At 33.6% G+C, this 23,216-nt stretch overlaps 1 protein-coding gene across 1 annotated transcript in view; it reads right to left on the bottom strand.

The window, feature by feature from the left end:
* Positions 1-6,357: 6,357 nt before the first annotated feature.
* LOC115441588 (diacylglycerol kinase 1) overlaps positions 6,358-23,216 on the bottom strand; it is a 75,141-nt gene continuing 58,282 nt past the window's right edge. The window contains exons 4-24 of the mRNA XM_030166435.2: positions 21,345-21,418; positions 20,943-21,054; positions 20,511-20,625; positions 19,246-19,413; positions 18,919-19,041; positions 18,658-18,782; positions 17,015-17,091; positions 16,569-16,729; positions 16,142-16,255; positions 15,867-15,958; positions 15,447-15,587; positions 14,881-15,133; positions 14,671-14,757; positions 14,242-14,332; positions 13,678-13,780; positions 13,405-13,491; positions 12,768-12,923; positions 12,384-12,528; positions 12,046-12,114; positions 11,582-11,694; positions 6,358-10,835 (exon numbers count right to left, since the gene is read on the bottom strand). Of these exons, the coding sequence (XP_030022295.1) occupies positions 10,743-10,835; positions 11,582-11,694; positions 12,046-12,114; positions 12,384-12,528; positions 12,768-12,923; positions 13,405-13,491; positions 13,678-13,780; positions 14,242-14,332; positions 14,671-14,757; positions 14,881-15,133; positions 15,447-15,587; positions 15,867-15,958; positions 16,142-16,255; positions 16,569-16,729; positions 17,015-17,091; positions 18,658-18,782; positions 18,919-19,041; positions 19,246-19,413; positions 20,511-20,625; positions 20,943-21,054; positions 21,345-21,418 (2,499 nt within the window). The 3' untranslated portion in view covers positions 6,358-10,742. The remainder of the gene's footprint in view (positions 10,836-11,581; positions 11,695-12,045; positions 12,115-12,383; positions 12,529-12,767; positions 12,924-13,404; positions 13,492-13,677; positions 13,781-14,241; positions 14,333-14,670; positions 14,758-14,880; positions 15,134-15,446; positions 15,588-15,866; positions 15,959-16,141; positions 16,256-16,568; positions 16,730-17,014; positions 17,092-18,657; positions 18,783-18,918; positions 19,042-19,245; positions 19,414-20,510; positions 20,626-20,942; positions 21,055-21,344; positions 21,419-23,216) is intronic.

Raw genomic sequence — 23,216 nt, 5'->3', positions numbered from 1 at the left:
GTATGCAGAGGCGCAACTAGGGCACCCACTTTTCGCCAAGTATGTTCCGTCCCATGATGTGATAGGGGGCGAGCCTATCGCCATATCGGGCACAAATTCCAGACTCCGGGCTGATACTGAGCAGAAAAACCCAAATATCACTTTGCCCGACCCGGGATTCGAACCCAGGACCTCAGAGCGCTATTGTACCGGACGTGCAATACAACTACGCCACCGAGGCAGGCATCTATAATAGATGCACCTACATAAAACACTAAATGTGTGAAGACGAAAATCCGTACTTAAATAACCTAGAGTTTGATTCCTGTGAAGTCTTCTGATTCTATATTCGGAGATCTCCACAAAATTAAATTTAAAATTTAAAATGCGCTCGTGTTAAAGAAAGTTAATGACCCCACCAAATCTTAATAAATAAAAATAAAGAAATTAATTAATACCGAATATTAATTACGAACCGTAGCGATAAGAATTAATAATATTTGCACATGTCAAAATATGGTCACTGTGCGTAATTGGACAAAAACACATTAATTAAGGAATGCTTTAAATAACTTCGACATGTCGATTGAGCAGGAAGTACGATCGCCGTATTCCAAGAGCTAGTAACTTATATTTACGTCATAATCTAAAATTGATTTTCGAGATTTATATACGTGCATAGCAAAATGAACCCATTGTACCTGATGGTAATTGGATAGAATTTCGACTGATGAGAGATGATTTCCCCTCGGCAGTCGACATAATTATGCCGGCCTGTTGGCATCAAATATACACAATCTGATTTCGGAACGCGATACATTTACGTGGGCCACTATGGCGGTTTTTAATACCTTGTGTACGGTGGTCGCTATCCAGGCAGATATAAAATATATCCTACCACCAGCATAAGGACATGATTCTTTTGAAGCCAACAGTAAAATTAATATTTGAGAGATTTGGTCTTTGGACCTTACTAAACCCCGGTTGACTCCGATTTATTCCGGTTAAAGATTTACTAGTGATATCATATCGTAAAAGTTAATAGAGACACATATATAGATACATAATATATACAATACGACAGGGATACTTTAACGTGTACATATCAGTGGCGTTGCTTACCATATAGGGGCCCTATATCAAAAATTACTGGAGGCCAGAGCGAATTTTTGGCCACCTGCTTAGTTTTATGTAGGTATAGGTCAAAGCTTGGGGAGCCATTGATATAGCTGATGCGGCGGTACCTATGCTCTTAGGAAAATATGACACAAAATAAAGAATTACCATTTATTGATATCAATGTTATATTTAGTTGGTGCCAATTATTAAGAACTTATAGTCTCTATTATAACTATTAGTACAACTTATTGTAAAACTTAAACTGTCAACATTGTCACTTTGTAAAACGTTTTTGTGTCAACATTCAAAATTAATTAAACACGACAAAATCAGTAATTAATAAATGTTAAGTTACGATTTATTAATATTAATAATATATACTAGTAATATAAGTGTTGAATTTTGCATAAATCATTGAAATATAATTAAATTACTGAAGCCTAGCTGTTTGATCGTAAAAGAAGAATTTTTATATCAGGTGTGGACTTGTTATCGATAAGTTTAAGTAAAAGTGAACCATTTTTCGTCAGATTAAACTGCGTCGTAGTTATTATTTAGAAGAATATATTTCGATAGTAAAATATACTGCAATATTTTTGGGCAGCGCTGTAGGTTAAAAGCAACGTGACAGCTATTAGGGAGTAAGAAGATTGAGGGCGCCAACTCTCACCGACCAAACATACGTTTATTCTTTTATCATATTTCATTTAAACAATATAAATTAAACATAAAACAAATTGGTGAAAATATATTGTCCGTTATTGATTAGGCTAGAATTTAAAACTCTAGACCATTCTTGTAAAAAAATAGTGCTGACTATATCAAAATATTAATGTAAATTGTTGGTCTTATTAAAATCTGTGATAAAAACAATGCAAAACAGTCCATTTGTCCGTCTTGTGTCCCGAAATTTTGTACACTAACAATAGCATGAAGCAAATTTATGAATTATTATATGCGACCTTTGTTGTTATTGAACCTCCAAAAAAAGTGTTACTTTTTTCTACAATAAAAGAGTACGTGTTCTTTTTTTGAATTTAGTTATAAAAAAGTTCTTTTGCATAAAACAGTCCGTGGTTTTGAGCGAAACAGGTTCCATACTCTACATATTGAGTGTCGGGTGTCAGTACATCGCACAAGTGTACGTAGACTTTAATGCCAAGGTGAGCAGGACCTCATTATTTCGTGTAAGTGCTTTTGTTTGTCACTTTTCGCTTTTAAATAATAATATTTGCGATGAGAAAACCGTTTTAACCCTTTTTAATCAGCCGCTATCTTGTATCTGTGTTCGCGAATGATTTTCGATTCGGGCCTTTTTGTTTGTTTATTTAAGACTTGCTTTGGTTCATGTATTGCATGTTCTTTTTTAATGGAACGAGAAAATAAAACTATAACAAATGTGAAATAAAGTTCCTTTAAAATCGGTCTACCCATTTTTCTTTTGTAAAGACCATAACTATAAGTAACCATAATATTATAATTATACCACTTTAGCGTGTCGCTATATCTGTATATGTAAAAATGAATCCCTATTTCCCTTGGTCACGCCATCACGCGTGAACGGCTGGAACGATTTCACTATTTTTTTTTTGTTGTGTTTGATATTGTCAGGAGAAGGTTCTTATGAAAGAAAAAATTCAAAAAACTGCGCGGAAAACTGGAAAATTTAAGAAAACTTAACGAAAATATTGATTTTATATAACTGTCAATTGTTTGAAATAACTGTCAGCGATTGACAGAATGCGCGCTGCAAATTCATAGTTAAGACGGGACGTCTGTCGGGTCAACTAGTAGGTACTATTTATTACTTCATTAAATAAAGTTATTTAATATATTTTGATATTCTATAACATAATATATTTCAGATACGATAGTTTACTTAGGAAGATTCAACGATCGACAAGCCTATAAGACGAAAATTTACCGATAGAACCTACCAATAGTCACTGTACTAATATTGGGGAAATGTGGATGTAGTGGAGTGTTTGACTTCCTTGATGTCCTATGATATTCATAAAATTATACGTGAAGAGAAAACCTTATATATTTTTAGGCACATTGCGCGCACGCAGAAAAAATTAAATTTATGTATGTGCTACAAATATATTAAATTCAATGGTCGAATTTCGGCCACTGCACGACTACTAGTTATTAAGTATATACGCTAAGTAGTCATTATTATTTATTTCTACATCTAATTTTCGTTTTTATTGTGTTGCCAATACACATATTTCAGTATCTTGTGAAATAATTACAGCAATTATCGTACGATATTTTTTCATACAAATTAATTCAATTACCCATAATACTGCATATAAGGGTTAATCATATACCAAACAAAAATAAAATTAAAAGTGATTACATTAATTCTCGAATGTTTTGCAGAGGCGTGGGTCGTAGAATGTAGTTTTGAATATCAATGTAATATGGGGCATATTCTTGTACTAATTTTTTATACCTTTAATTACCAGGAAATGTATAAAAAGGTCTGAAGCATCCGAGACAAGGTAATAAAAAAAACTATGTTCTGTTTTTTAAATTTTAGGAATTTTATAAGGTTTAAACAGTTTTGTTTGTTTCTATCACTAGGCAACTTTGGGAGCTATGTTGCAAGTTGTCAATACTGAACACAAGACCGATATCCTCTTCTCCGATCTGAAGAAACATTTAGATTATGACAATTTCTAGTTGTTTCTAGTGTGATAACTGCAAAGTTGAAACTTATATTCGACCTGATAAGTCAGATAATTTATTGTTTTTGCAATGAAATTAGTTTACAAAACACATCGTTAATTCATTTGGCGAAACTCTATAATTGTTATTCTTGTTATTTCTTTTTTGCTAGCTTTGCGTCGTTATAAGCAAGGGCCTTCCAAATAAACATTTCAATAATTATTTAAACTATAATAAATGTCGTTAAATATAAAATCTGTGAAAAAAAATCTTGAATGTGAAAAAGAATGTCACAAACCAGTCATTAGTAAACATTATTAAAAGTATAAAAATGTATGAGTTTGAGATCAGACAGGCATCTCATTAAAACTGAAGTCAAGTTGTTTTTGCAGCATGCATATTTGTGGTAGGACTCTCATATGTTAGAGGCCGCCGCAATGTCTATGTCTGCCGCCAAGCAGCAGTGTGTAGTCACTGTTGTGTTCCGGTTTAAAAGAAATTGTAGCCAGTCTACCTACTGGAGTTCCATAAACTAGTTGAAGATGCAATGAACAGACACCGGTGGAGACAAATAATCCGCTCTAAATGCGATACATCCAGTGATGACCACGATCCTCAGTCATGAGGGACCGACTACAGAGAGAGAGAGACCTACTGGAGATAATAAGACTAAACATCTCATGTTTCAGATTGGCGAGCGCAGTGGAATACCAAACAAGACTTTGTAATTCAAGGTGTTAGATGGTATTTCTGCTGTAAATGGGCGATAGTGCCGCTTACCATCAGGCGAACGGAAAACTCGTCTCGTAATTCAAAGCAATAAAAAAATGCGTAAAAAGGCGTATTGCGTCGACCCCACATTGGAGTAGAATATGAACAATCCGAATAAAAATAACAAAAAAAAAAACATTTGTATCTGAACGTTATCGAGTTTAAAGATACAATAATTTGTTATTGTATTAATCATAATGCATCAGCAAATTATAGGCGCCTACATTTGCATTACTATTTTTTATGTCTATTGTTAGTTTTTGTGAATTGATGTAACATGCCAACGCCCTAGTTATTAGAGCACAATGGAATACCTTTATATATGAAAGGATTTAAACTATTCTAGTTTAAGAGCTCGAGCGGTTGTAGGCATAAAGAGAAATACACGGAATGTAACATATGCGCAGGTATTATCAAATTTATTGATATGGTTTTTATTTATTTAAGGACCTCCAACGAACAATACACGACATATAATAGAAACAATGTTGTAGCATAATTACAAATTAAAAATGTGACGTGCTCCTTCAATTAATTATAGGAGACCACAGCATGCAAATTTATATTTTTATGTTAATTATAATTATTAGGTGTATTTGGGACTTTTTTCGAGTTAAGTAGGTACCTAAGACTTAGTGTATATTGTTTGACTCACACACTCATGCCTTTTATGCACGAATTACGGCGGAGGCACAACTGCTGCAACCACTATTAGCTTTGTGTATTCGTTTCATGATGTGATAGGGGGTAATCCTATCGCCGAATCGAGCACAAATTCCAGACTCCAGGCTGATACTAATAAAAACTTAATATCACTGCCCGACCCGGAGACGAACCCGAGACCTCAGCACTACCGTCGTTCCTTAATACAACTACGTCAAGACAGTCATGCAAAATAAAGGTCATGGAATGTAAAACGCATCTTTAACATTTTTAACTTTACTACAATAAAATATCTGGCTAATCAAGACATTTTATTTTTCAATGGTCATCAAAATTTTTCAAGTACAAAACTAAATTAGATGACGTAAACCCTTTAAATGTCATATAGTAGGTAATTTTGGATATTAGTGCAATAAAATATAAATCAATGAAAAAATATATGTTCTAAGAACATAATTACCAACAGCCATAACGGAATGTAGAGGCCAATATAATAGATGCTGTGTAATAACATGATTATAGCTCTGAGATAATTTGTGGTATTTAGCTGCAATTAACATACAATAACACGTTTAATAGTCTGCTACGAATGCCTTCTAAACATTGCTTCCGATAGTTCGCACCTATTTAGAGTTCCTTGAACTTTTGATTGACTGCATAAATATATTTTTTTTGTCAACAACCAAAATAAGGGACAGATGGTATATAGCGCTCACTGTCAGCATAGAATGCAATTCTTCAGACTCGTAATCATTAATTTATTTTTAGATTTAGTCAGAATTGTAAGTAAATATTTATCTACCCACTTATCAGTTATGTGTATTCTTCATGATATTTCAAAGTTATATGATTTCATGATGACGCTAACTACTTATCTATAGAAAAGCATACATATTTACCTACGGTTTCATAATTCACAGCACATATTTATACTTCTATACTATTATATAAAGATGAAGAATTTGTTTGTTTGTTCTGTTCTATACGGTGACAATATATAGCGGGACTTTTTTTTCCGGAAAACTCAATCACGCGGGCAAAGTGGCGAGCAAAAACTGCTAAAGTATAAAAGTATTCAAAAGTTGCTAAATATTAATGTTACATTGCTGAACGATTATAGTTTAAGCTATCATTTTTAATAAAAATGTCAAATCATTTTCAAATGCACATATATTCGTTTACAACAATATATAATAATAATTTATATCCCTTACACTATTAAAGCTGGCACAGATTTTTTATTTGTTTCATCGCGATGTCCACATATTCACATATTAACATTAAATAAAATAAACTTATCAACAAGAAATCTATTTAACAGTACTTTCCGACATTTAATAAGCTAAATTAAAAATCTACAGTAATATCTTCTCAACATATCTAAGATCAACGACTTCGAAGCCGTTCAGAATTGAAGCCGTCAATAATATTTTAAAGCCGTTGATGATTGGCAGTATATAGTGTACATAATATGAAAACCTAAAAATGACTCTTTTTTAAAGTACTAATGTAGTCTATTTTTTGTCACTTCTGAAACCATTTACTCGTATTCGTCGTTGATCTCACATTTGTTTTAAAACCGACCAGAATTTTATAAAATAAGATTAATTTTAAAGTCTTAAAACATTACTTAAGTTAATAAATCCTGGTCAGGATATTGAAAACTCCGTAGTAATCTGCCTTTACGAATCAAGGTAATTTGTACTATTCTGTCCGATTTTATTGCAATTAAAATGTTACTGTGTTCAAAATTTTATTAAAAAATTACAAATTAAATTTTAGCAAGTTTTAAATATGTTTTATTTCAAAACACTTTCACATACATACCCTGATTATGATAGACTTGACATATACTTAGGCAATTTTTCTTAGGAGATATTAAAATTTATTCGTACCCAAGACGAGAACCATTGTTAAACAAAAACATTAAAATATTTAAAGGCAGATTACTACAGATAACTGAATAATAAATTATACTATCCACTAAATACAAACTAAAATGAATGAAATCAGACTAAAAATCTCTAATTCAAACTATAATTAAGGTATATTTGAACTATGCAATAAGCTTTTACTTATTTAATCCGATATTATAATTCGATAATTTTCATTATTTCTATCTATTGTTACGGATACGGTGCGTATACCCATTGTCAGAGACCTTGGAGATGCGATATCCTTATATTGAATCTAAATTATCGTAGACAGTTAAACTATGTTTTGTAACCAAAACAAATCTTAACAAAACTTATGTGGAGCATAATCACTGTAAATATCATAGTATTAGGTGAAAAATTACACCCTGTATACACTCTATAAGCATGTAATCAACTTTTAGAACTATAACAAGAAGTAAAGAAGTCACAAGTGATGATAGATAATGTTGCCCTAACGTGTATTGCAATGTAGCCTGCTGACAAAATGTAGATATAAGAGACATCGCACCCCATAGTCCAGACACTACAACAGAGCACGGTACTGCAATCTAACACATAATCAGCATTACATTATAAACAGTACAACGAATAGTTCAACAACTCTATTGGACTACGTTGAGGCCATTAGGGAGAGTGATAAATTTACTAATGGCCAGTGTAGAGTCCAACTATATCAGCAGGTATATTAATGTATTAACATCAAATATTTGTTAGTACATGGTTGCTCTACACGGCTTTCAAACTGTATGACTACAGAAATCACACCTAGCGAAGTTTAAAAAGAAAAAGAACAGAAACGATAGTCAGATAGAACAGATAGATAGATGTAAAGATTAGACTATTTTAAAAATGCTTGTAGCTTTAAGCGTTTAAATAGGAATTTGGATTCTCAAAGCAAGTCGTTTATAACAAGTTTTTTTTTGTTAATTTGATAATTGCTCTGATTATTGGTAAGAATTTAAAATTAATAATTATTGGTTAAAGAAGTAGACAGACAGGACAGGACAGAAGAAGGACAGGTTAAAAATTTGATTTAATAATTATTAATAAATTCAATGGCATCAACGTAGTATTCTCAGTAACACCATCACCACAACAATATCCAATAAACAAACACATATTTGTTAAACGCTAGAATATTAAAGCACCAACACATACACGGACAGATTAACATATATATTTTACAAAACGATTGACATTCCGAACAAAACAGAATGATGCTAATAGAAGTTGTACTGAGCAACACGTGTGCACTCGCATGTGACAATATATGGCAAGTCGTACAGATCCGTACAGATACGTACGTAAGCGAACGTTGCGACAAAACAGTATCATAGCTTTTAATAATTAAATATGTAAAACGATATTGTGATATTCGTATAATTATTTAAATTATTAGGTATATATCGATAACAAATAATTTTAACCGTATAAATTGATAAGAATAAGAATGTCCAATCGTTTTGTAGTGCTACATATAAAATTTAAATAATGTATTTACATTGATATCTAAGATTATAATGTGAATTTAAAATAGGATCTATTATATTGTGAGAATTACGCTCAATAAGTGAAAAAAAATATACAAAGAGAATTTTAAAGATGTATAATATATTAATTTAGGACTATGAAGCAAATAATGTTTGTCTTAATAATAAAGGCCCGATATATATCGGCGTTCGGTCGAAATTAATAATATTTTTTATCATGGGCCATTTAGATTTTCGTAGTATCTGCTATCTGCAATATTAAATAAAATAAGACCTTTTTTCATAATTTAAATTTAATTGAAAATGACATATCCGATCGTGTGCCACATAATAATATGTCACTAGCTTAGTTTTCGTGTTGCGCTTCAGTAACTACTAATATAAATTCTATATTCGTTCATATAAATGCATATATTAAAAATCCTATATAAAAATATTTACAAATAAATAGAAAAATGAACTAAACTGGCGTAGGATTTACGGGACGTATCAATTTTTACATCTTGGCACGAATTTGATTATATAATCTACTTGTTTTTAGTTTATAGAAACCAAAATCAAGCAATAAATAATTTACTAAATTCAAGTACTAATTTTAAAAGAAATGGAACTGGAATTAGACAGTATTGCCAATTGTATGGTATACGAATATAGAAAAGTTATAAATATATTGGTTGATCTGGTCAAAGAATTCCATAGGCGTCCTGGTCATCAAAAATATCAGCCAGAACGCAATACCCTTATAGAGAATCAGTCGTAAGACTAAGCTCTTCAATATTGATTAAAAACAAATAATATCCTGCTAGGGATCTCCTATAAAAAACCTCTGTCTTGAATCTTGACTTACTTGGATTTGGCTTCTACAATATTACGATATTTATAAATAAAGAACATCATACTCCATGGCAACAGATTTGAATTCATCCAGCTATAATATTCAGCCTTAAAAATAAATACTTTAATGTCTTCACGTATTAACACATATACAACAACTAATTATGTTTCTAGAATTACAATTATAATATTAAAGATAATTTGAGATAAATTATGAGTTGGGTTTAAAACCATTACACCTCTTTACCTACACATAAATTTGGGTCGGTCTTGGTGACAGACATGTGGGTACTCTATGGAGTTTAATACATTTACCTTTGATATTATCTTGGGACCAAACTATATTTACCAAATATTAAATAATAATAGTTACAAGAATTACCTATTATATGAGTATATATATTTTCTTAATAGCTCTATAACTGGGTCCAATGTCCAAACCGCACTACTCATTTAGTATTGAGAGTCTTGGGACAAATATTATAATTAACAATGATAAATTACCGCGTAAGATTTTCGTGGGTCACCAATATTTACCGCGTCGATTCCATATTTGAATACTTTTCAATATTTTATTTGCGAGTGAACTGTTTCGTTTTGTTATTTAGAATATTTTTAGGTTTCATTGAGCGATGATATTTTGACTGCAACCATCAAAATTGAATAACATCTTTCATACTGTATATATATTTTTTTACAAAAAAGGTGGGTAATATTTTTATAATACGCAGTGATATTTGCTTGTTCCTTCTCAAAACACAATTCACCTAATATAAAATCAGATCTAAAGGATTTTCATAATTTTCACCTTAATTAGCTAATTTACAAAAACGCTTCAAAATCTTTTAATACTGTAATTTAAATTATGTTAGCAAATTGGACGTTCGGGTTGCAAGCGCTTAAGCTATATTTATAAGAAAACTAAAAAGTTTTTAAAGATTCGAAATTTACTACCAACATTAATTAGCGCAGAAATATTAAAAATGGCTGATGAGATCATCCATAGATAAAGTAAATAAAAAATCAATAATTACTTAAGTATTACGATAGAAAATATTTAAATAAAATTAAATTGATAGAAGCAGTTATCAAAAAAAAAATTCTAAGTGCATTCGTATTTGTGTGTAACACTTTGTATTCGCAGTTAATATTTTAATGAAATTCGAAATTTAAATTCCACTTTATATTACATTCCATGAAAAAAATAATAATTAATAAACAGTATAGTAGTGATATTCGAATACAATCAAATAACATAATAAGAGAAATAGGGTTGTTAGCAATGTGAGAAAAGTTTGAAAAATCCTCTTCCCTTCTCGGGGGCTGGTCCCATCAACATCGGAACTTGATTCTTATGTGTTATAGTTATCTGAAAATAATAAATCATCTCGCATTAACTAGAAATTCTACCATATTACGAGACAACATCTATGTATGACGAGGGCAGGGTTATGATAAGAGCTTTGTTATTTGAAATTCGGGTGTTGCTTCTGTTTATGGCAGCCGCATCTATGATTGGGGGGTTTACTCGTATCATTATTATTATTATTTTTTTACATGCACGAGAAAGTTACAACCTGCTGCATCTGATGGTAAATGGAGTGGGGTTCAATAGAATGTTGACTGACGAGAGATGATTTTCCCACGGCAATCGACAGAATTATGCTGGCCTGTTGGAACCGGATATACACAGGCTGATCCCGGCACGCGACACACTTACGCGCGCCGCTATGACGGGTTTTATTTTATTTATTTATTTGAGCAGCCAACAAAACATACACTACATAGTTTTTTTTAACAATTCCGTGAGTAATTGCTGCAGTGCTGTTTTAATTACAGGCTGTCACAGTATGAACATATTAAATACATAACAATAAACAATTGGCTGGACCATAAGTGCAGTATATTCTAAATATAAAACTGAATATAAAATTAAATTTAGATTTCAACAAGCGAGTTCAATATTTTAACACCTACCACTATGTTCACTATCCGGGAAGATACAAAATATAGCATCACCATAATTTAAATAAAAATATATTTCGTAGTAAATAAGCTGCATCTTCTGAATTAACTTTATTTGACCAGAGACATGAGACAGCAAAATAATGGTACCTTGCAAGGCGGCTGCATCCACGGCTCCCCGTCAATCTGCATGGGAAATGTTCGTTTTGTGGTTATGGTTATGGAACTGCACTGCGCCAGCCGTCTGCCGGATGCGCGAAGACCTAAAAATATACCGTGTATTACTGATAAAATAAAACAAGTGCATTTTATGCCAGCTTTTCGCTATACTCCGAAATAAAGGTAATAAATTGCAAATTGGGACCGTGAAATATTTTGTGGATTCGTTCAGCAGTTCTCGCGATTATTCTCTATAAACAAATAAAAATAAATACTCGATTACCTACATAATAAACGTAGACTAATTATTGTACTTATTAAAATGGTTCATTACTTTCATAAAATTAATTATTTTGTTATACTTTAAAGTTTAAAGAAATATGTTTTGATTAATTTCGTTGCCTGTTATGATTAATTTCCCTACGAACTTCCCAATTAATTGATAAAATATGTACCTGTTCTCACTTGTCCCATGTGGAGGCAATTTTCCAAACCAATTACTTCAATTAATTTGTCTCCAATATCTGAAAGTATGCATACCTAAAGTTATTAAAGTAAGTACATATAACTAAAACAATTTTAAAATTTAGATTCGTTGACTAAGAAATCGATTGTATTTTAATCTGGTTTAATTAAATAAATAGGAAATATGTAACTGTAACTATAAATATACCGCTAATAAAAATTATACAAATACAAATATAGTAAACATTAAAAAATTTAGATTGCTAACAAATATGTGAATATTTAAAAGGTTAGGTTAGGTTAGGTTAGGTTAGAAATTTGATTATACCTTGTTGTGCATCAGGAAATCTTCCTCGCCTGTGAGCACCACTAGAGCCCCACAGGTTGGAGCCGCCGTGAGCGTATGGAATATTAAGCAGCGCAACACCTTGCAACGCTGGACCCTTGTTCAGTTCTAAAGATGCACCGTCGCACTGAAATAAATAGCTTATTAGAAATATTTGAAGTTTTAGTGCCAAAAAAGCTATAAAATTTTTAAGCGACTGATTACTGCAGTATGTTTGTAATTATTCGAGCATTTCAGAGAGGAAAAACAGAACAAATACAGATTGGAGTTCCAACAAATATTTTCTACAAAACCATTAAAATCTACTACAGACTTATGAAATGACGTAACGTTTTATAATATGATTTATGTTAGCAATATACGCACCACAAGGTCAATATGTTCATGCAAATTCTTGCAACTGGCTGCAAACTGCTCTGAGGTAGCGAATTCGAAATACCACAGCTTATTCTTCATGCGTGAGCTGAATTTGTCCGGATTTCTCTCTCGTTCCGTGTGAAACTTAACACAGATCGCTGCATCCTGTAAATGGAATAATATTTGGCTATTATTATAATATTGCCTTTGCATTTCAGGCTTTGGTACTCTGTTTACTCTGAGGCTCTTGAGATTTTTGATCCTAAATTTAATTTTTAATTTAACCCTACCAAAGTGGCACACGAAAGTGTGTAGCGTTCCGGGATCAGCCTGTGTATATTCGGTTCCAACAAGCCAGCATAATTGTGTCGACTGTCGAGGGGTAATCATTCCTTCGCTACTCAACATTCTATTTGACCCCACTAAACTTACCACTAAGTGCAGAGGGATCACTTTGCCCTGAACGAAGAAAAAAAATTCAAGTAACTGATATTTTTTTTCAAGGCTTGCTTTTTAACCCCATTTTCTTATTAACAGTTTTCGAACTATAAAAAAATTTTATAATTTATTTTTCGGACGTTTTCTCTGAATGTTTTAATAGACTAATATTAATTGTAATATTGAAAAACAAAATAGATGTACTTACAACGCCAACAGAGAAGTAGTTGTTAATGATATTGTATGGTACTGTGGTGGGGTGCGGTGCTGAATCTGGCATCTGTAGTTGGTCGCACTGGAATCATTAAAAATACAATTAAAAAGTTAGCAAAGGTAGAAAAAAACGTTCCGAATACTGAAAGCGAATATTAATCTGTTTAGTCAATAATACCTGCGTAGTAAATGTGGAAAAAAATAATAAAGACGTGAAAGCTAACTTTGTTTTAGCTATATTGAGCTACTGGATAGTGATAATGTGTACCTCGGTTGTAGAATTTTCGACGTGGATCTGCCATCGATCCATCATGACGGTGCTGGCGCGAGCTATCTTGTCCAGAATCTTATGGATGGATTCGCCTTCGTATCTGTTGAGGATATTTATTGCGTTACAGTGGCGAAGGATCAATATCATCTGATTCCTGCTGGTTTTCCTTTCGGAATTTATAAAAAATCTATTTCTATATGTATATATAAAACGACATATAGTCCGCATTTATGTAATTTATTAGTACTTATATATTATAGTGTCGAGTTCCCTTTCGGACAATTTCATCATTTGCCACTGTTGCGTTATGGTTTTCTGTGGGTCTCAAAGTCAAACGTATTTACAATTATTCTGTTAGTTTACTTATAAGGTCCCTAATCTACAGGAATTATACTTCAATAATTTAAGTGCCAAATATTTAGAATAGCAGGAAATATTTAAGTCTTTGAAAGATTCAATGACGATACAGCAATATAATTGTTAAATTTATTAGTCAGCAATATTATTGTAGTTTCTTAAAAACATCATTTCATAAAAATCGTTTTATAATATCTAGGTTACCCGCCACCCCAACGCAGACACCTCGCCAAGTCGTTGCCAGTACCGAGCGGTATCACTCCCACGGCGGGCTGCGTCTCCATTTGAACCTTATCTGCAATTTATAAAATTTTATGAAATTTAAGACTATTTTCAACTGGATGTATTATCATTTATCTTAAAAACATTAAACAATATTATGTTTGTATCCTCAAAGTGATAGAAAAAGAAACTAGTTGACGTACTGAGTTTGTCAACTTCATTTTCCTTCCATATCAAAAGGTCAAGCCTATGACGCGACGGGCAAAATCTCACCAGACAAAAAGACAATTTGAATACCTTAACAGGGGCATGTAATCACAATCTTGTATTTCAAAAATACTAAACTAATTTGTAATCCCCAATTTCTAGATCAAGTTGTCGACAAATCTTTGCAAAAAGTTTTGCATTTACCCATGGTCTCAAGCACCCAGCCAACAGTCCCATCGCCGCCACAGCAGATCACCCTGTAGTCTCTCACGTCCTTGAACATCTGGAGACCTAGAAATTTAGGCGAAAATGAACTCAACTATCAAAATTGTTGAAACTGTATGTACATAGTCTTTGGAAGTTATCAATAGAAAAATTGTCCAAATAATAAAAACAAATAGCATCATCACTCACCCTGCATAGGTCCTCCTTTAGTAATATCATGGACCTGCCTCGGATTAAGGATATACTGTAACTTCCTCAGCACTCTGGAACCCTGCCGCCCCCCACTCTTGGGATTGATGAATACTAACAACGGGCAGCTCCCGTCAGGTGGGGTGATTTGGAAGGATATTGGAGGCGCGCGCGGTTCTTTTCGGACCTCCTTCTTATCTTCAGATGATGCGGATATTGATATTGGCAGTGATATCGAGGTGGGTAGAGTTTGCTGAAGGAAAATAGAATCTTTTAGTATATTGCTTTGACATTCGTTTTAGGGTATAATTAAATTTAAATTTCTTATGTTAGTAATTTAATTGCTGTAACGAGTAAAATAACATTAGTTTACAAGAAAAAAATATATTTAATGACATGGAATTCTGGATGAAGATTTTTAACGTAATATATTGAAGATATAAGTACTGCGTAACAATAATCTTCTTTGTCTCCTTTAAAGATCTATCAACCGTTCCAAAACGACGTAACGGAAGGCGTAACAAAGATGATGAAGTAAGTATTATAATTAGGCCAACCAAATGTACCTGGTCAGCATTAGGCCGGTGCGGCAGTGACCGCTGGCGGTCCAGCACGAGCGGTCGGATGGCGGTGGGCGGCAGGATGTGGCGCGCGTGGCGCCCGAGCGTGCACGCGCCGCCCGCGCTGCCCACGCACCTGTTGTGGAGCTGCAACCAACATCATGGCGATGACAACGTGTGCTACAACGATGCAGGGTTGTAGGTGAAGTCTGAGTTATTTATTACTATTTACAATATGAGAATATTTGGTAAAACTTTACGTTACATGAAGATATATTTAAGTACTAAAGTACATAAACAAAATTAATTCGCTAATATCGTTTATAATATTGTCATCTTGAAAATTTACATTCCATAATAATTTTCTGTATAATATGTTTGTCGTGCTTTTATAGGCATGTTATGAAACAAGAAGAAACAACTCACAGTTATGTGGCACCATCGACAGTGCAGTCCAGTGATGCCGTTGTATCCTTTGATTTTCTTTCGACACCTTGCGCATTTACCGTGGCAGTTACCTAAGAAATGTCCAACATGATTAATAAACAGAGCCAAGGAACTCGGGGGTAAATAATGTCATAGTTTGTTTCTATTATATTATTTTTTATTTAGTATAATATTTGCTTCTTTTGGAGATGTAACTAATCGAGAATAAATACGTCTCTAAAACACAAATTCACAAACAATAGTATAGACATTACCTTCAACCCAGTGATGCGCGAGCGCAGCAGAAGCGCGTTTCGACTTGGAGTAGGTGGCGATACACGACGCCGGCGCGCGCTGCACGCAACGTTCGTGCACTGTGAACTTGCAGACTGCAATACCAAATTTTATTTTTATTGCCTTGAAACAATCTTATTGGTAAGGCCATTAAAATGCTGGCTCATTTAAACAGGAAATGTTTTTGACAATTGTTAAGAATATCTACCTATAATGTTATTTGATCTATAAACGCGCAAATAAGTATTATAAAAATACAATTTATTGATATTTTCAACTCTAAAATTTGCTTCTAAAAGGGTAAAAGTTTTACAAGAAATAGGAAACTAACACTATAACCTAGAGGATGCGAATTACTCTTTCTTAAGCTACTAGGTTTATTGTTGAATTAACATCTTTACAGCTTACATATACAACAAAGTCCTTTCTTTCCCAATCCCACAAGCATATTCAGGCATAGATTGCAGTAGGCTGGTCTGCTGAAGTGTTTCAGTCTCCACGCGTGTTCACCGTCTTCTTTTACATTTGTGTCTAAACCCAGCAGGACAAGCAGTGGGATTGTGGTCATACTGAAAGAATGTTTGAAATTTTTGTACAGAGGCTTTTTAATGCTCTAGGAAGTATTGGAAAAATTTAACTTTCTATTATACTAAATGGAAAAAAATGTATCTTATAGTTTAAATGCTAAAAATGTTCGTCAGTTGTTAAGCAATCACAATCCTTCACGAACATCGGCAATACCATTATAATCAAACCTCTGCTGTCACTGTTAATCTTATTGAAGACCATCAATTTGCGTTGGTAACATATTTTTTTGAAATAGTGACATTACTATACAGAATATGTATTCATACCCTCCTCTCTTCCATTCGTCGAGAGAAACTGTACCGTCAGCATCGTAGTCTATCTCTACCATCATATCTTGCAGGATCTGGAATGAAATTTCTATCAAAACGATTTTTTAAATGTAAACAACTTCTAATTTGAGCATCATGACTCAAAATTCTTTCAATTGCTTGAAACATTTATACATGGAAAGACTTAGTAGGAATAATGATTTCTTATGTTTACGCGAATGTTAGACATTGAAATAAAAACTAAAAACTATTTAAACGGATTTTATCGCGGTTTTTTTTATATTATTATTTTCTCCCGACGTTTCGAAGACTTTGCAGCCTTCATGGTCACGGGGGGGACTGAGGTGTTGTTCATCCGTAAAGTCAAAGTTACAATATCTACCTACATTTTTCAAATATACAACTTTTTAAAATTTTATCTGTTGACGGTCCGATCTACGCAGAATGAGCTCACAGTGTCTTGAGGTCTGGCAGCCGGTCTTTTGGGATCCGATTTAATTAAATGTAGAACAGGATCCCAGGCTTGTGCAAGCTTCCAACCATCTTCCCTATTGAAATTTGGGTGTTTTTAATTTCAATAGCCTCGCGAATCATCCTAGGCAGGAATCGGTGTTCTTTGGCAAGGATTTGTGGCTTGTCTAATCGCAAATAATGATTGGAGCCTCCTTCAGAATGTTCAGCGACTGCAGACTTCGTAGAGCGTCGGTGTTTCACGTCAGCTATATGTTCTTTTACGCGGGTCCCTATATTTCTTTTGTTTGTCCTATATAAGAGAGGCCACAGTTGCAGTCTATCTTGTATACACCCGGTTCTTGCAGAGGTATATGGCACTTGACAGGTGGTAAAAATTGACTAATCTTCTTAGGCGGCTTGAAATAGGTTTTTATTGAAGCACGCTTCAGGATGTAGCCAATCTTGTCGGTGACTCCTCTCACATATGGTAGTACAACCGGAACACGTTCAACTGTGGCTGGTTTCACTCGGTCTCTGTGACGGCGGCGTGGAATTTGGAGCTTGTTGTCTCGCAGTACTTGCTTGACATGTTGTAGCTCAGCGGCCAGGTGTTTCTCGTCACAGATTCCTCGTGCTCTCTGAAACACCGACGCTCTACGAAGTCTGCAGTCGCTGAACATTCTGAAGGAGGCTCCAATCATTATTTGCGATTAGACAAGCCACAAATCCTTGCCAAAGAACACCGATTCCTGCCTAGGATGATTCGCGAGGCTATTGAAATTAAAAACACCCAAATTTCAATAGGGAAGATGGTTGGAAGCTTGCACAAGCCTGGGATCCTGTTCTACATTTAATTAAATCGGATCCCAAAAGACCGGCTGCCAGACCTCAAGACACTGTGAGCTCATTCTGCGTAGATCGGACCGTCAACAGATAAAATTTTAAAAAGTTGTATATTTGAAAAATGTAGGTAGATATTGTAACTTTGACTTTACGGATGAACAACACCTCAGTCCCCCCCCGTGACCATGAAGGCTGCAAAGTCTTCGAAACGTCGGGAGAAAATAATAATATAAAAAAAAACCGCGATAAAATCCGTTTAAATAGTTTTTAGTTTTTATTTCAATGACTTAGTAGGAAGTTGTTATTTGAATCTTTATTTAATAAGTAAATAATGCTTTACTTACAGGCCTCAGTTCCGAAGTCTCCCAGCCAAGGTATTCTGCGACGGTCATCATCTGATTCACTATGCAGTCCATTTCGTTTGTGTCCAACACTCCATTGCCATCGGTGTCATATAATCTGAACATGACTGAAAGCCAAAATTAAATCAAGTCGGGTCCAAAAGCATTTTAACTTTACATAATAGTAATTTGGTGTCATATCCCAGGTGTAATCAGGCATAAAAGTAACAAATCAAGTTAGAAACTGTTCACACTTATACCTACATTCTAATTTGTCTTCAGGTCTACCCGCTTCAAGCAGTGAGAGATAACAAACGATGTCCTTGAGAGAAACTCTTGCTGTATGCACTTCTATTGTAGACGACCGTCGCATGAGATGTTTGAAATCTACAAACAATATTCATAGTTCACATTATAAAACTCTTATCTCTAAAAAACTCTATCGTAAAAGGCTTTGAAATAGCTGGAAGAATTTTTATTTGCCTGTCTTAGGCTTGCCTATAACTTGTTATTTACTAGCTTCAAGAGTTTTATTTCCCAGTAATTGTAACTATACTGGGTCCACAAAATTGATATTAATATTACGCGCACCTTCAATCTTAGTAGACTGATTGACTCTCAACGAGTTACTGCTCTTTCTACTGGAGTTCCTGGACATTTGGCTGTGGCTTGGGCTGGTCTCATTGCGGCGGTCCAGACATAATTCGTGCGACGAGTATGACGGGTGGGTTGTCACTGTGAACATTGGGTGTACACTCCCTGGAATAGGAAATAAGCATTAAAGAGGTATTTGAGAGTCTAGTTTTCATCATTTTATGTGAATTTGCCGCGTCGGTGATAATTACCTTGATGCGTACAATTTTAAAATAGGGGTTCAAGGGTTCCCTTACCTTATAAGTAATCATATCATTACTACCATTCTATTATACATAATTAGAAACGAGAAAATTACTGGGTTTTTACTGTTGTATTCAATTAACAAGTAACTTTACCGTATGGCGAATGGTCTTAAGGAAAATAAATGTGAAATGAAGGTACCTATTTTGTAAAGAACGAACTAGGAAGCATCGGAGGTCAGAATAAAAGACGAATGTTCAAAGAAGTTTGTATCAAAAGAATTCGTTTCAACAGAACTCTCCTTTACAATATTATTGTATTCGAACATCGAATCAAGTTTTTAAAAAACGTCTATTTAATACTTCAGAAAATTACCCAGTATTTCTATAAATAAATGTTTTGAGCTTCGTTTAACAATAAACTCTAATGAATTATAAATTCATTTCAATTTTCAATCATGAAGTTCAAACTAAAATTATTATTCGACCCACATTTCCTTGACCGTAGTTGTAATTGTAGACCGCAATTGTGGAATTGAGCATGATGTATGTTATGCACTAATTAACTAGTTTCGTAGTTACAGCGATGTGTATTCCCAATTGCATTGTACTATTTAGCATCGCTATCTACCTAGGTTCGCTGACATTTAATAAAATTGTTAAAGTATGGAGCTGAGTTATTAGCCGGATATCAATATATCCGGCTAATTATATTCTTTATAACAATAAGAGCGTAATTGCCCTGTTTGATTGTTGAAACCTATGTTAATTGGGCTTCGTCGTTTAATACAGTATTTATAATAAACCTGACACCACAATTGATGTTTAATGCTTATAAGACTAATGATATTATCGTAATGCAATAGTATTACTACATATTTGGCTTGGGAATTTATTTTGATAAAGAGACATGCTTCACTCACAATTTTATATTAAATATGAACCGCTTTGGTTGATAAACTTGTCTTTCAAAACCAATTACATTTTATGAAACACATTTCAAGTGTGATTATTCTTTACCTGTTCTGCTCCGAGAACCCTTATCACTTCCATCGACAGAATCACCAGAACTCTTGCCTAGCTGCTGCAGTCGTTCCGCCAACCCATGGATCTTCGAGGCCAGGCTTAGCTTGCCCTATAATATGTTTTCATTAATTATGTATTATATACCATATTTAAACTGCTCTTAACCAGCGTTTCCTTTGTTCCTCAACATAAATAAGATTTTCTTTTAAATTTTGTCTATGTTATAAACAATCAGTATTAGCTATATTTATGTAACATTAATAGCGTTTTATCCAGTGTAAGGGAGTTAACAACTTTCTTCTTACCTGACGCAAAGTCATAAGATTTCTGAGCAAAATATTACGTTCCACCCCTTCCTTCCCCACGGCCTAGGCATAATAATATATTGAGAACGACATTTCCCTGAAAGGTGTTTATTCAATTCACCTGATGATCGGCGTGTGCGGTGACGGCGGCGCATGCGGCTGTGGAGCTGGCGGCTGCCATCTCCCGCAGAGCTGGCCGGCGATCCCTCCGCACGAACGATAAGAACAGGTGTCTGCAAGAATCAAGACGTTAAATATTTCATATACGCTGCAATGTTGCCTAATAATACACCGGCAGACAGTGACAATAAAATAAATATTTATTATTGGCGAAAAACAATAACACTAAGTATTTATAATAGATACAAAATTAATTCAAAAATAATGTAATTATCAAATATATAGTTGTGAAAAACGTTGCAATCACTTTTTTATACAATAGATTACTCTACGCCTCTACACTAGAATATTAGAAGTTAAAATATTATTTTAATATCTCACATTATATTGTAATTCTATATACCTTGAGAGTTCATCAGGCGTAGACACCTCGAGGAAGGTATCGAGGAACCACCGGAACCCTTCATAGTCGATATCCTAGAACAAATAATATTTTGAATCAAAATAAATATCAGAAAATTTCTAGCGTCATCTATATTAGAGGAAAAAAGACTATTGCATTAGTTTTCATTCATATTTAGACTTGTTTTAAGGCAACTGACTAACATTTTGAGCTTAGTAAATAGGGATAATAGTTTAATAAAAATAAATTTATATGCCGTATTAAGTAATGCTAATTTGCTTAAAGATAAATACTAGAAGTTAGTTCATCATTTAAGTTTATGATATTCTATCTAACTTGACTAACTTCTTCCTTATAGTTCCCTTAGTTTGGTGATATAATTCTACTATAAGTATACAATAATATTACTATAAATAATTATTTTCCTCAATATCATCCGTTACATAAATAAAGGAACACTGCGAACACTTCTGTGTCGTAAGATTTGTATTGAGTCTGTTATTTCGGCACCAAATCAATACAATTAGGTAGTAAAAGCCTACGTGATTCGGTACGCGAATGATGGATTTGTTAGACTAACTTTTACACGCCAGTTTGTCACCTAGAAATTAATACTACTTATGCGAAGAACATAGAACGATATTAATAATAGTTTTGGATATAATTAAATGTGATTGTTGTTATTAGAATTCACTGGCATTTAAAAAAATCTTTCAAATCAAATAGTCCTTTATTCAAAAATGCTTATTACCACCTCTTAATGGTCATGAATCTTATAGTCTTTATTGTCATGAATATCATGAGAAAGGAAGAAGTCGCCATGGCACAACAAACTTCATTAAAGCAACACGATCTGTCTGAATAATATTACAAATATCCGTGGCAGCCCCGGGATATCTGTGAAATAGCGACAACATTAAAATCGAAATTAATTCTTTCAAACAAAAATTACGAACTGCGTAAAACACGTCTCGTTCTTGGATATGGTAAATATCATGAAACTGCTACATTCGATTCCGTGTGTTTTCCCAGATGTTGGATACCATTAATCGCGTGAAAGGTTATTTGTGTTTGCCGAATTTCTTTATTACAAGATGCAACGTCTATCTGTCTAGCCGCTACTCCCATTTCACGGGAAAAACCACGCAATTTTATTGTTTTCGCGAAAGGTATGTTTCAAAACATTTTGCAATAAACATAAAATTTTATTAGTCTGTGAAACTGAAGAACATGTAACAGTAAAATAAGTATTTGTTACTGATTCATGTTGAGTTGAATAGTATATTCTGCAGACAATATAGTACGAGATAGATACCTAAATTCTACAATGTACTGTTTTTTCGTTATTAATGTTAATTAAATGAATTTATGTTACAACTTGTATTTAATCTCTATAAAGCCAGCATAATAATCTCCTTATTGTCAGAAAATACATCATCTGACTATTTACACAAATTTGTTTTTTCATCGTCTGAGCGTTAAATTAATTTTCACCTAATAACATGTCATTTTAAAAGATCATGAATTCTGAATATTAACGTGTCTAAACTGTTGCTATAGTAACCAGGTCTGCCCACACAACGAAAATAATCCTAAATTTTTGTACCGTGTGGTACCAACTGGAGATGAGATCCGTTGCTAAGCAACGAGCGTCTGCCGACGCGCCGCCATCTTTAATCCGCCTTTTGTTGACACAATATTTACTGGGCTCAAAGCACATAGCTGAAAGGTACGAGAAGGAAAATACAATCTCTTTAAAAATATATCTAGGAGTAATAATGGTGCAGATGTGATAATCTTAACGTAATATGTATTTACTTTTCGTTATAATAGACGTTTTAATTTCAAAATGTTTATTTATTGCGAAATATT

Source organism: Manduca sexta, chromosome 18 (genome assembly GCF_014839805.1).
Source record: "Manduca sexta isolate Smith_Timp_Sample1 chromosome 18, JHU_Msex_v1.0, whole genome shotgun sequence".
Lineage (NCBI taxonomy): Eukaryota > Metazoa > Arthropoda > Insecta > Lepidoptera > Sphingidae > Manduca > Manduca sexta.
The sequence above is the reverse complement of the archived record's forward strand: the minus strand, read 5'-3'. Positions and strand labels throughout refer to the sequence as shown.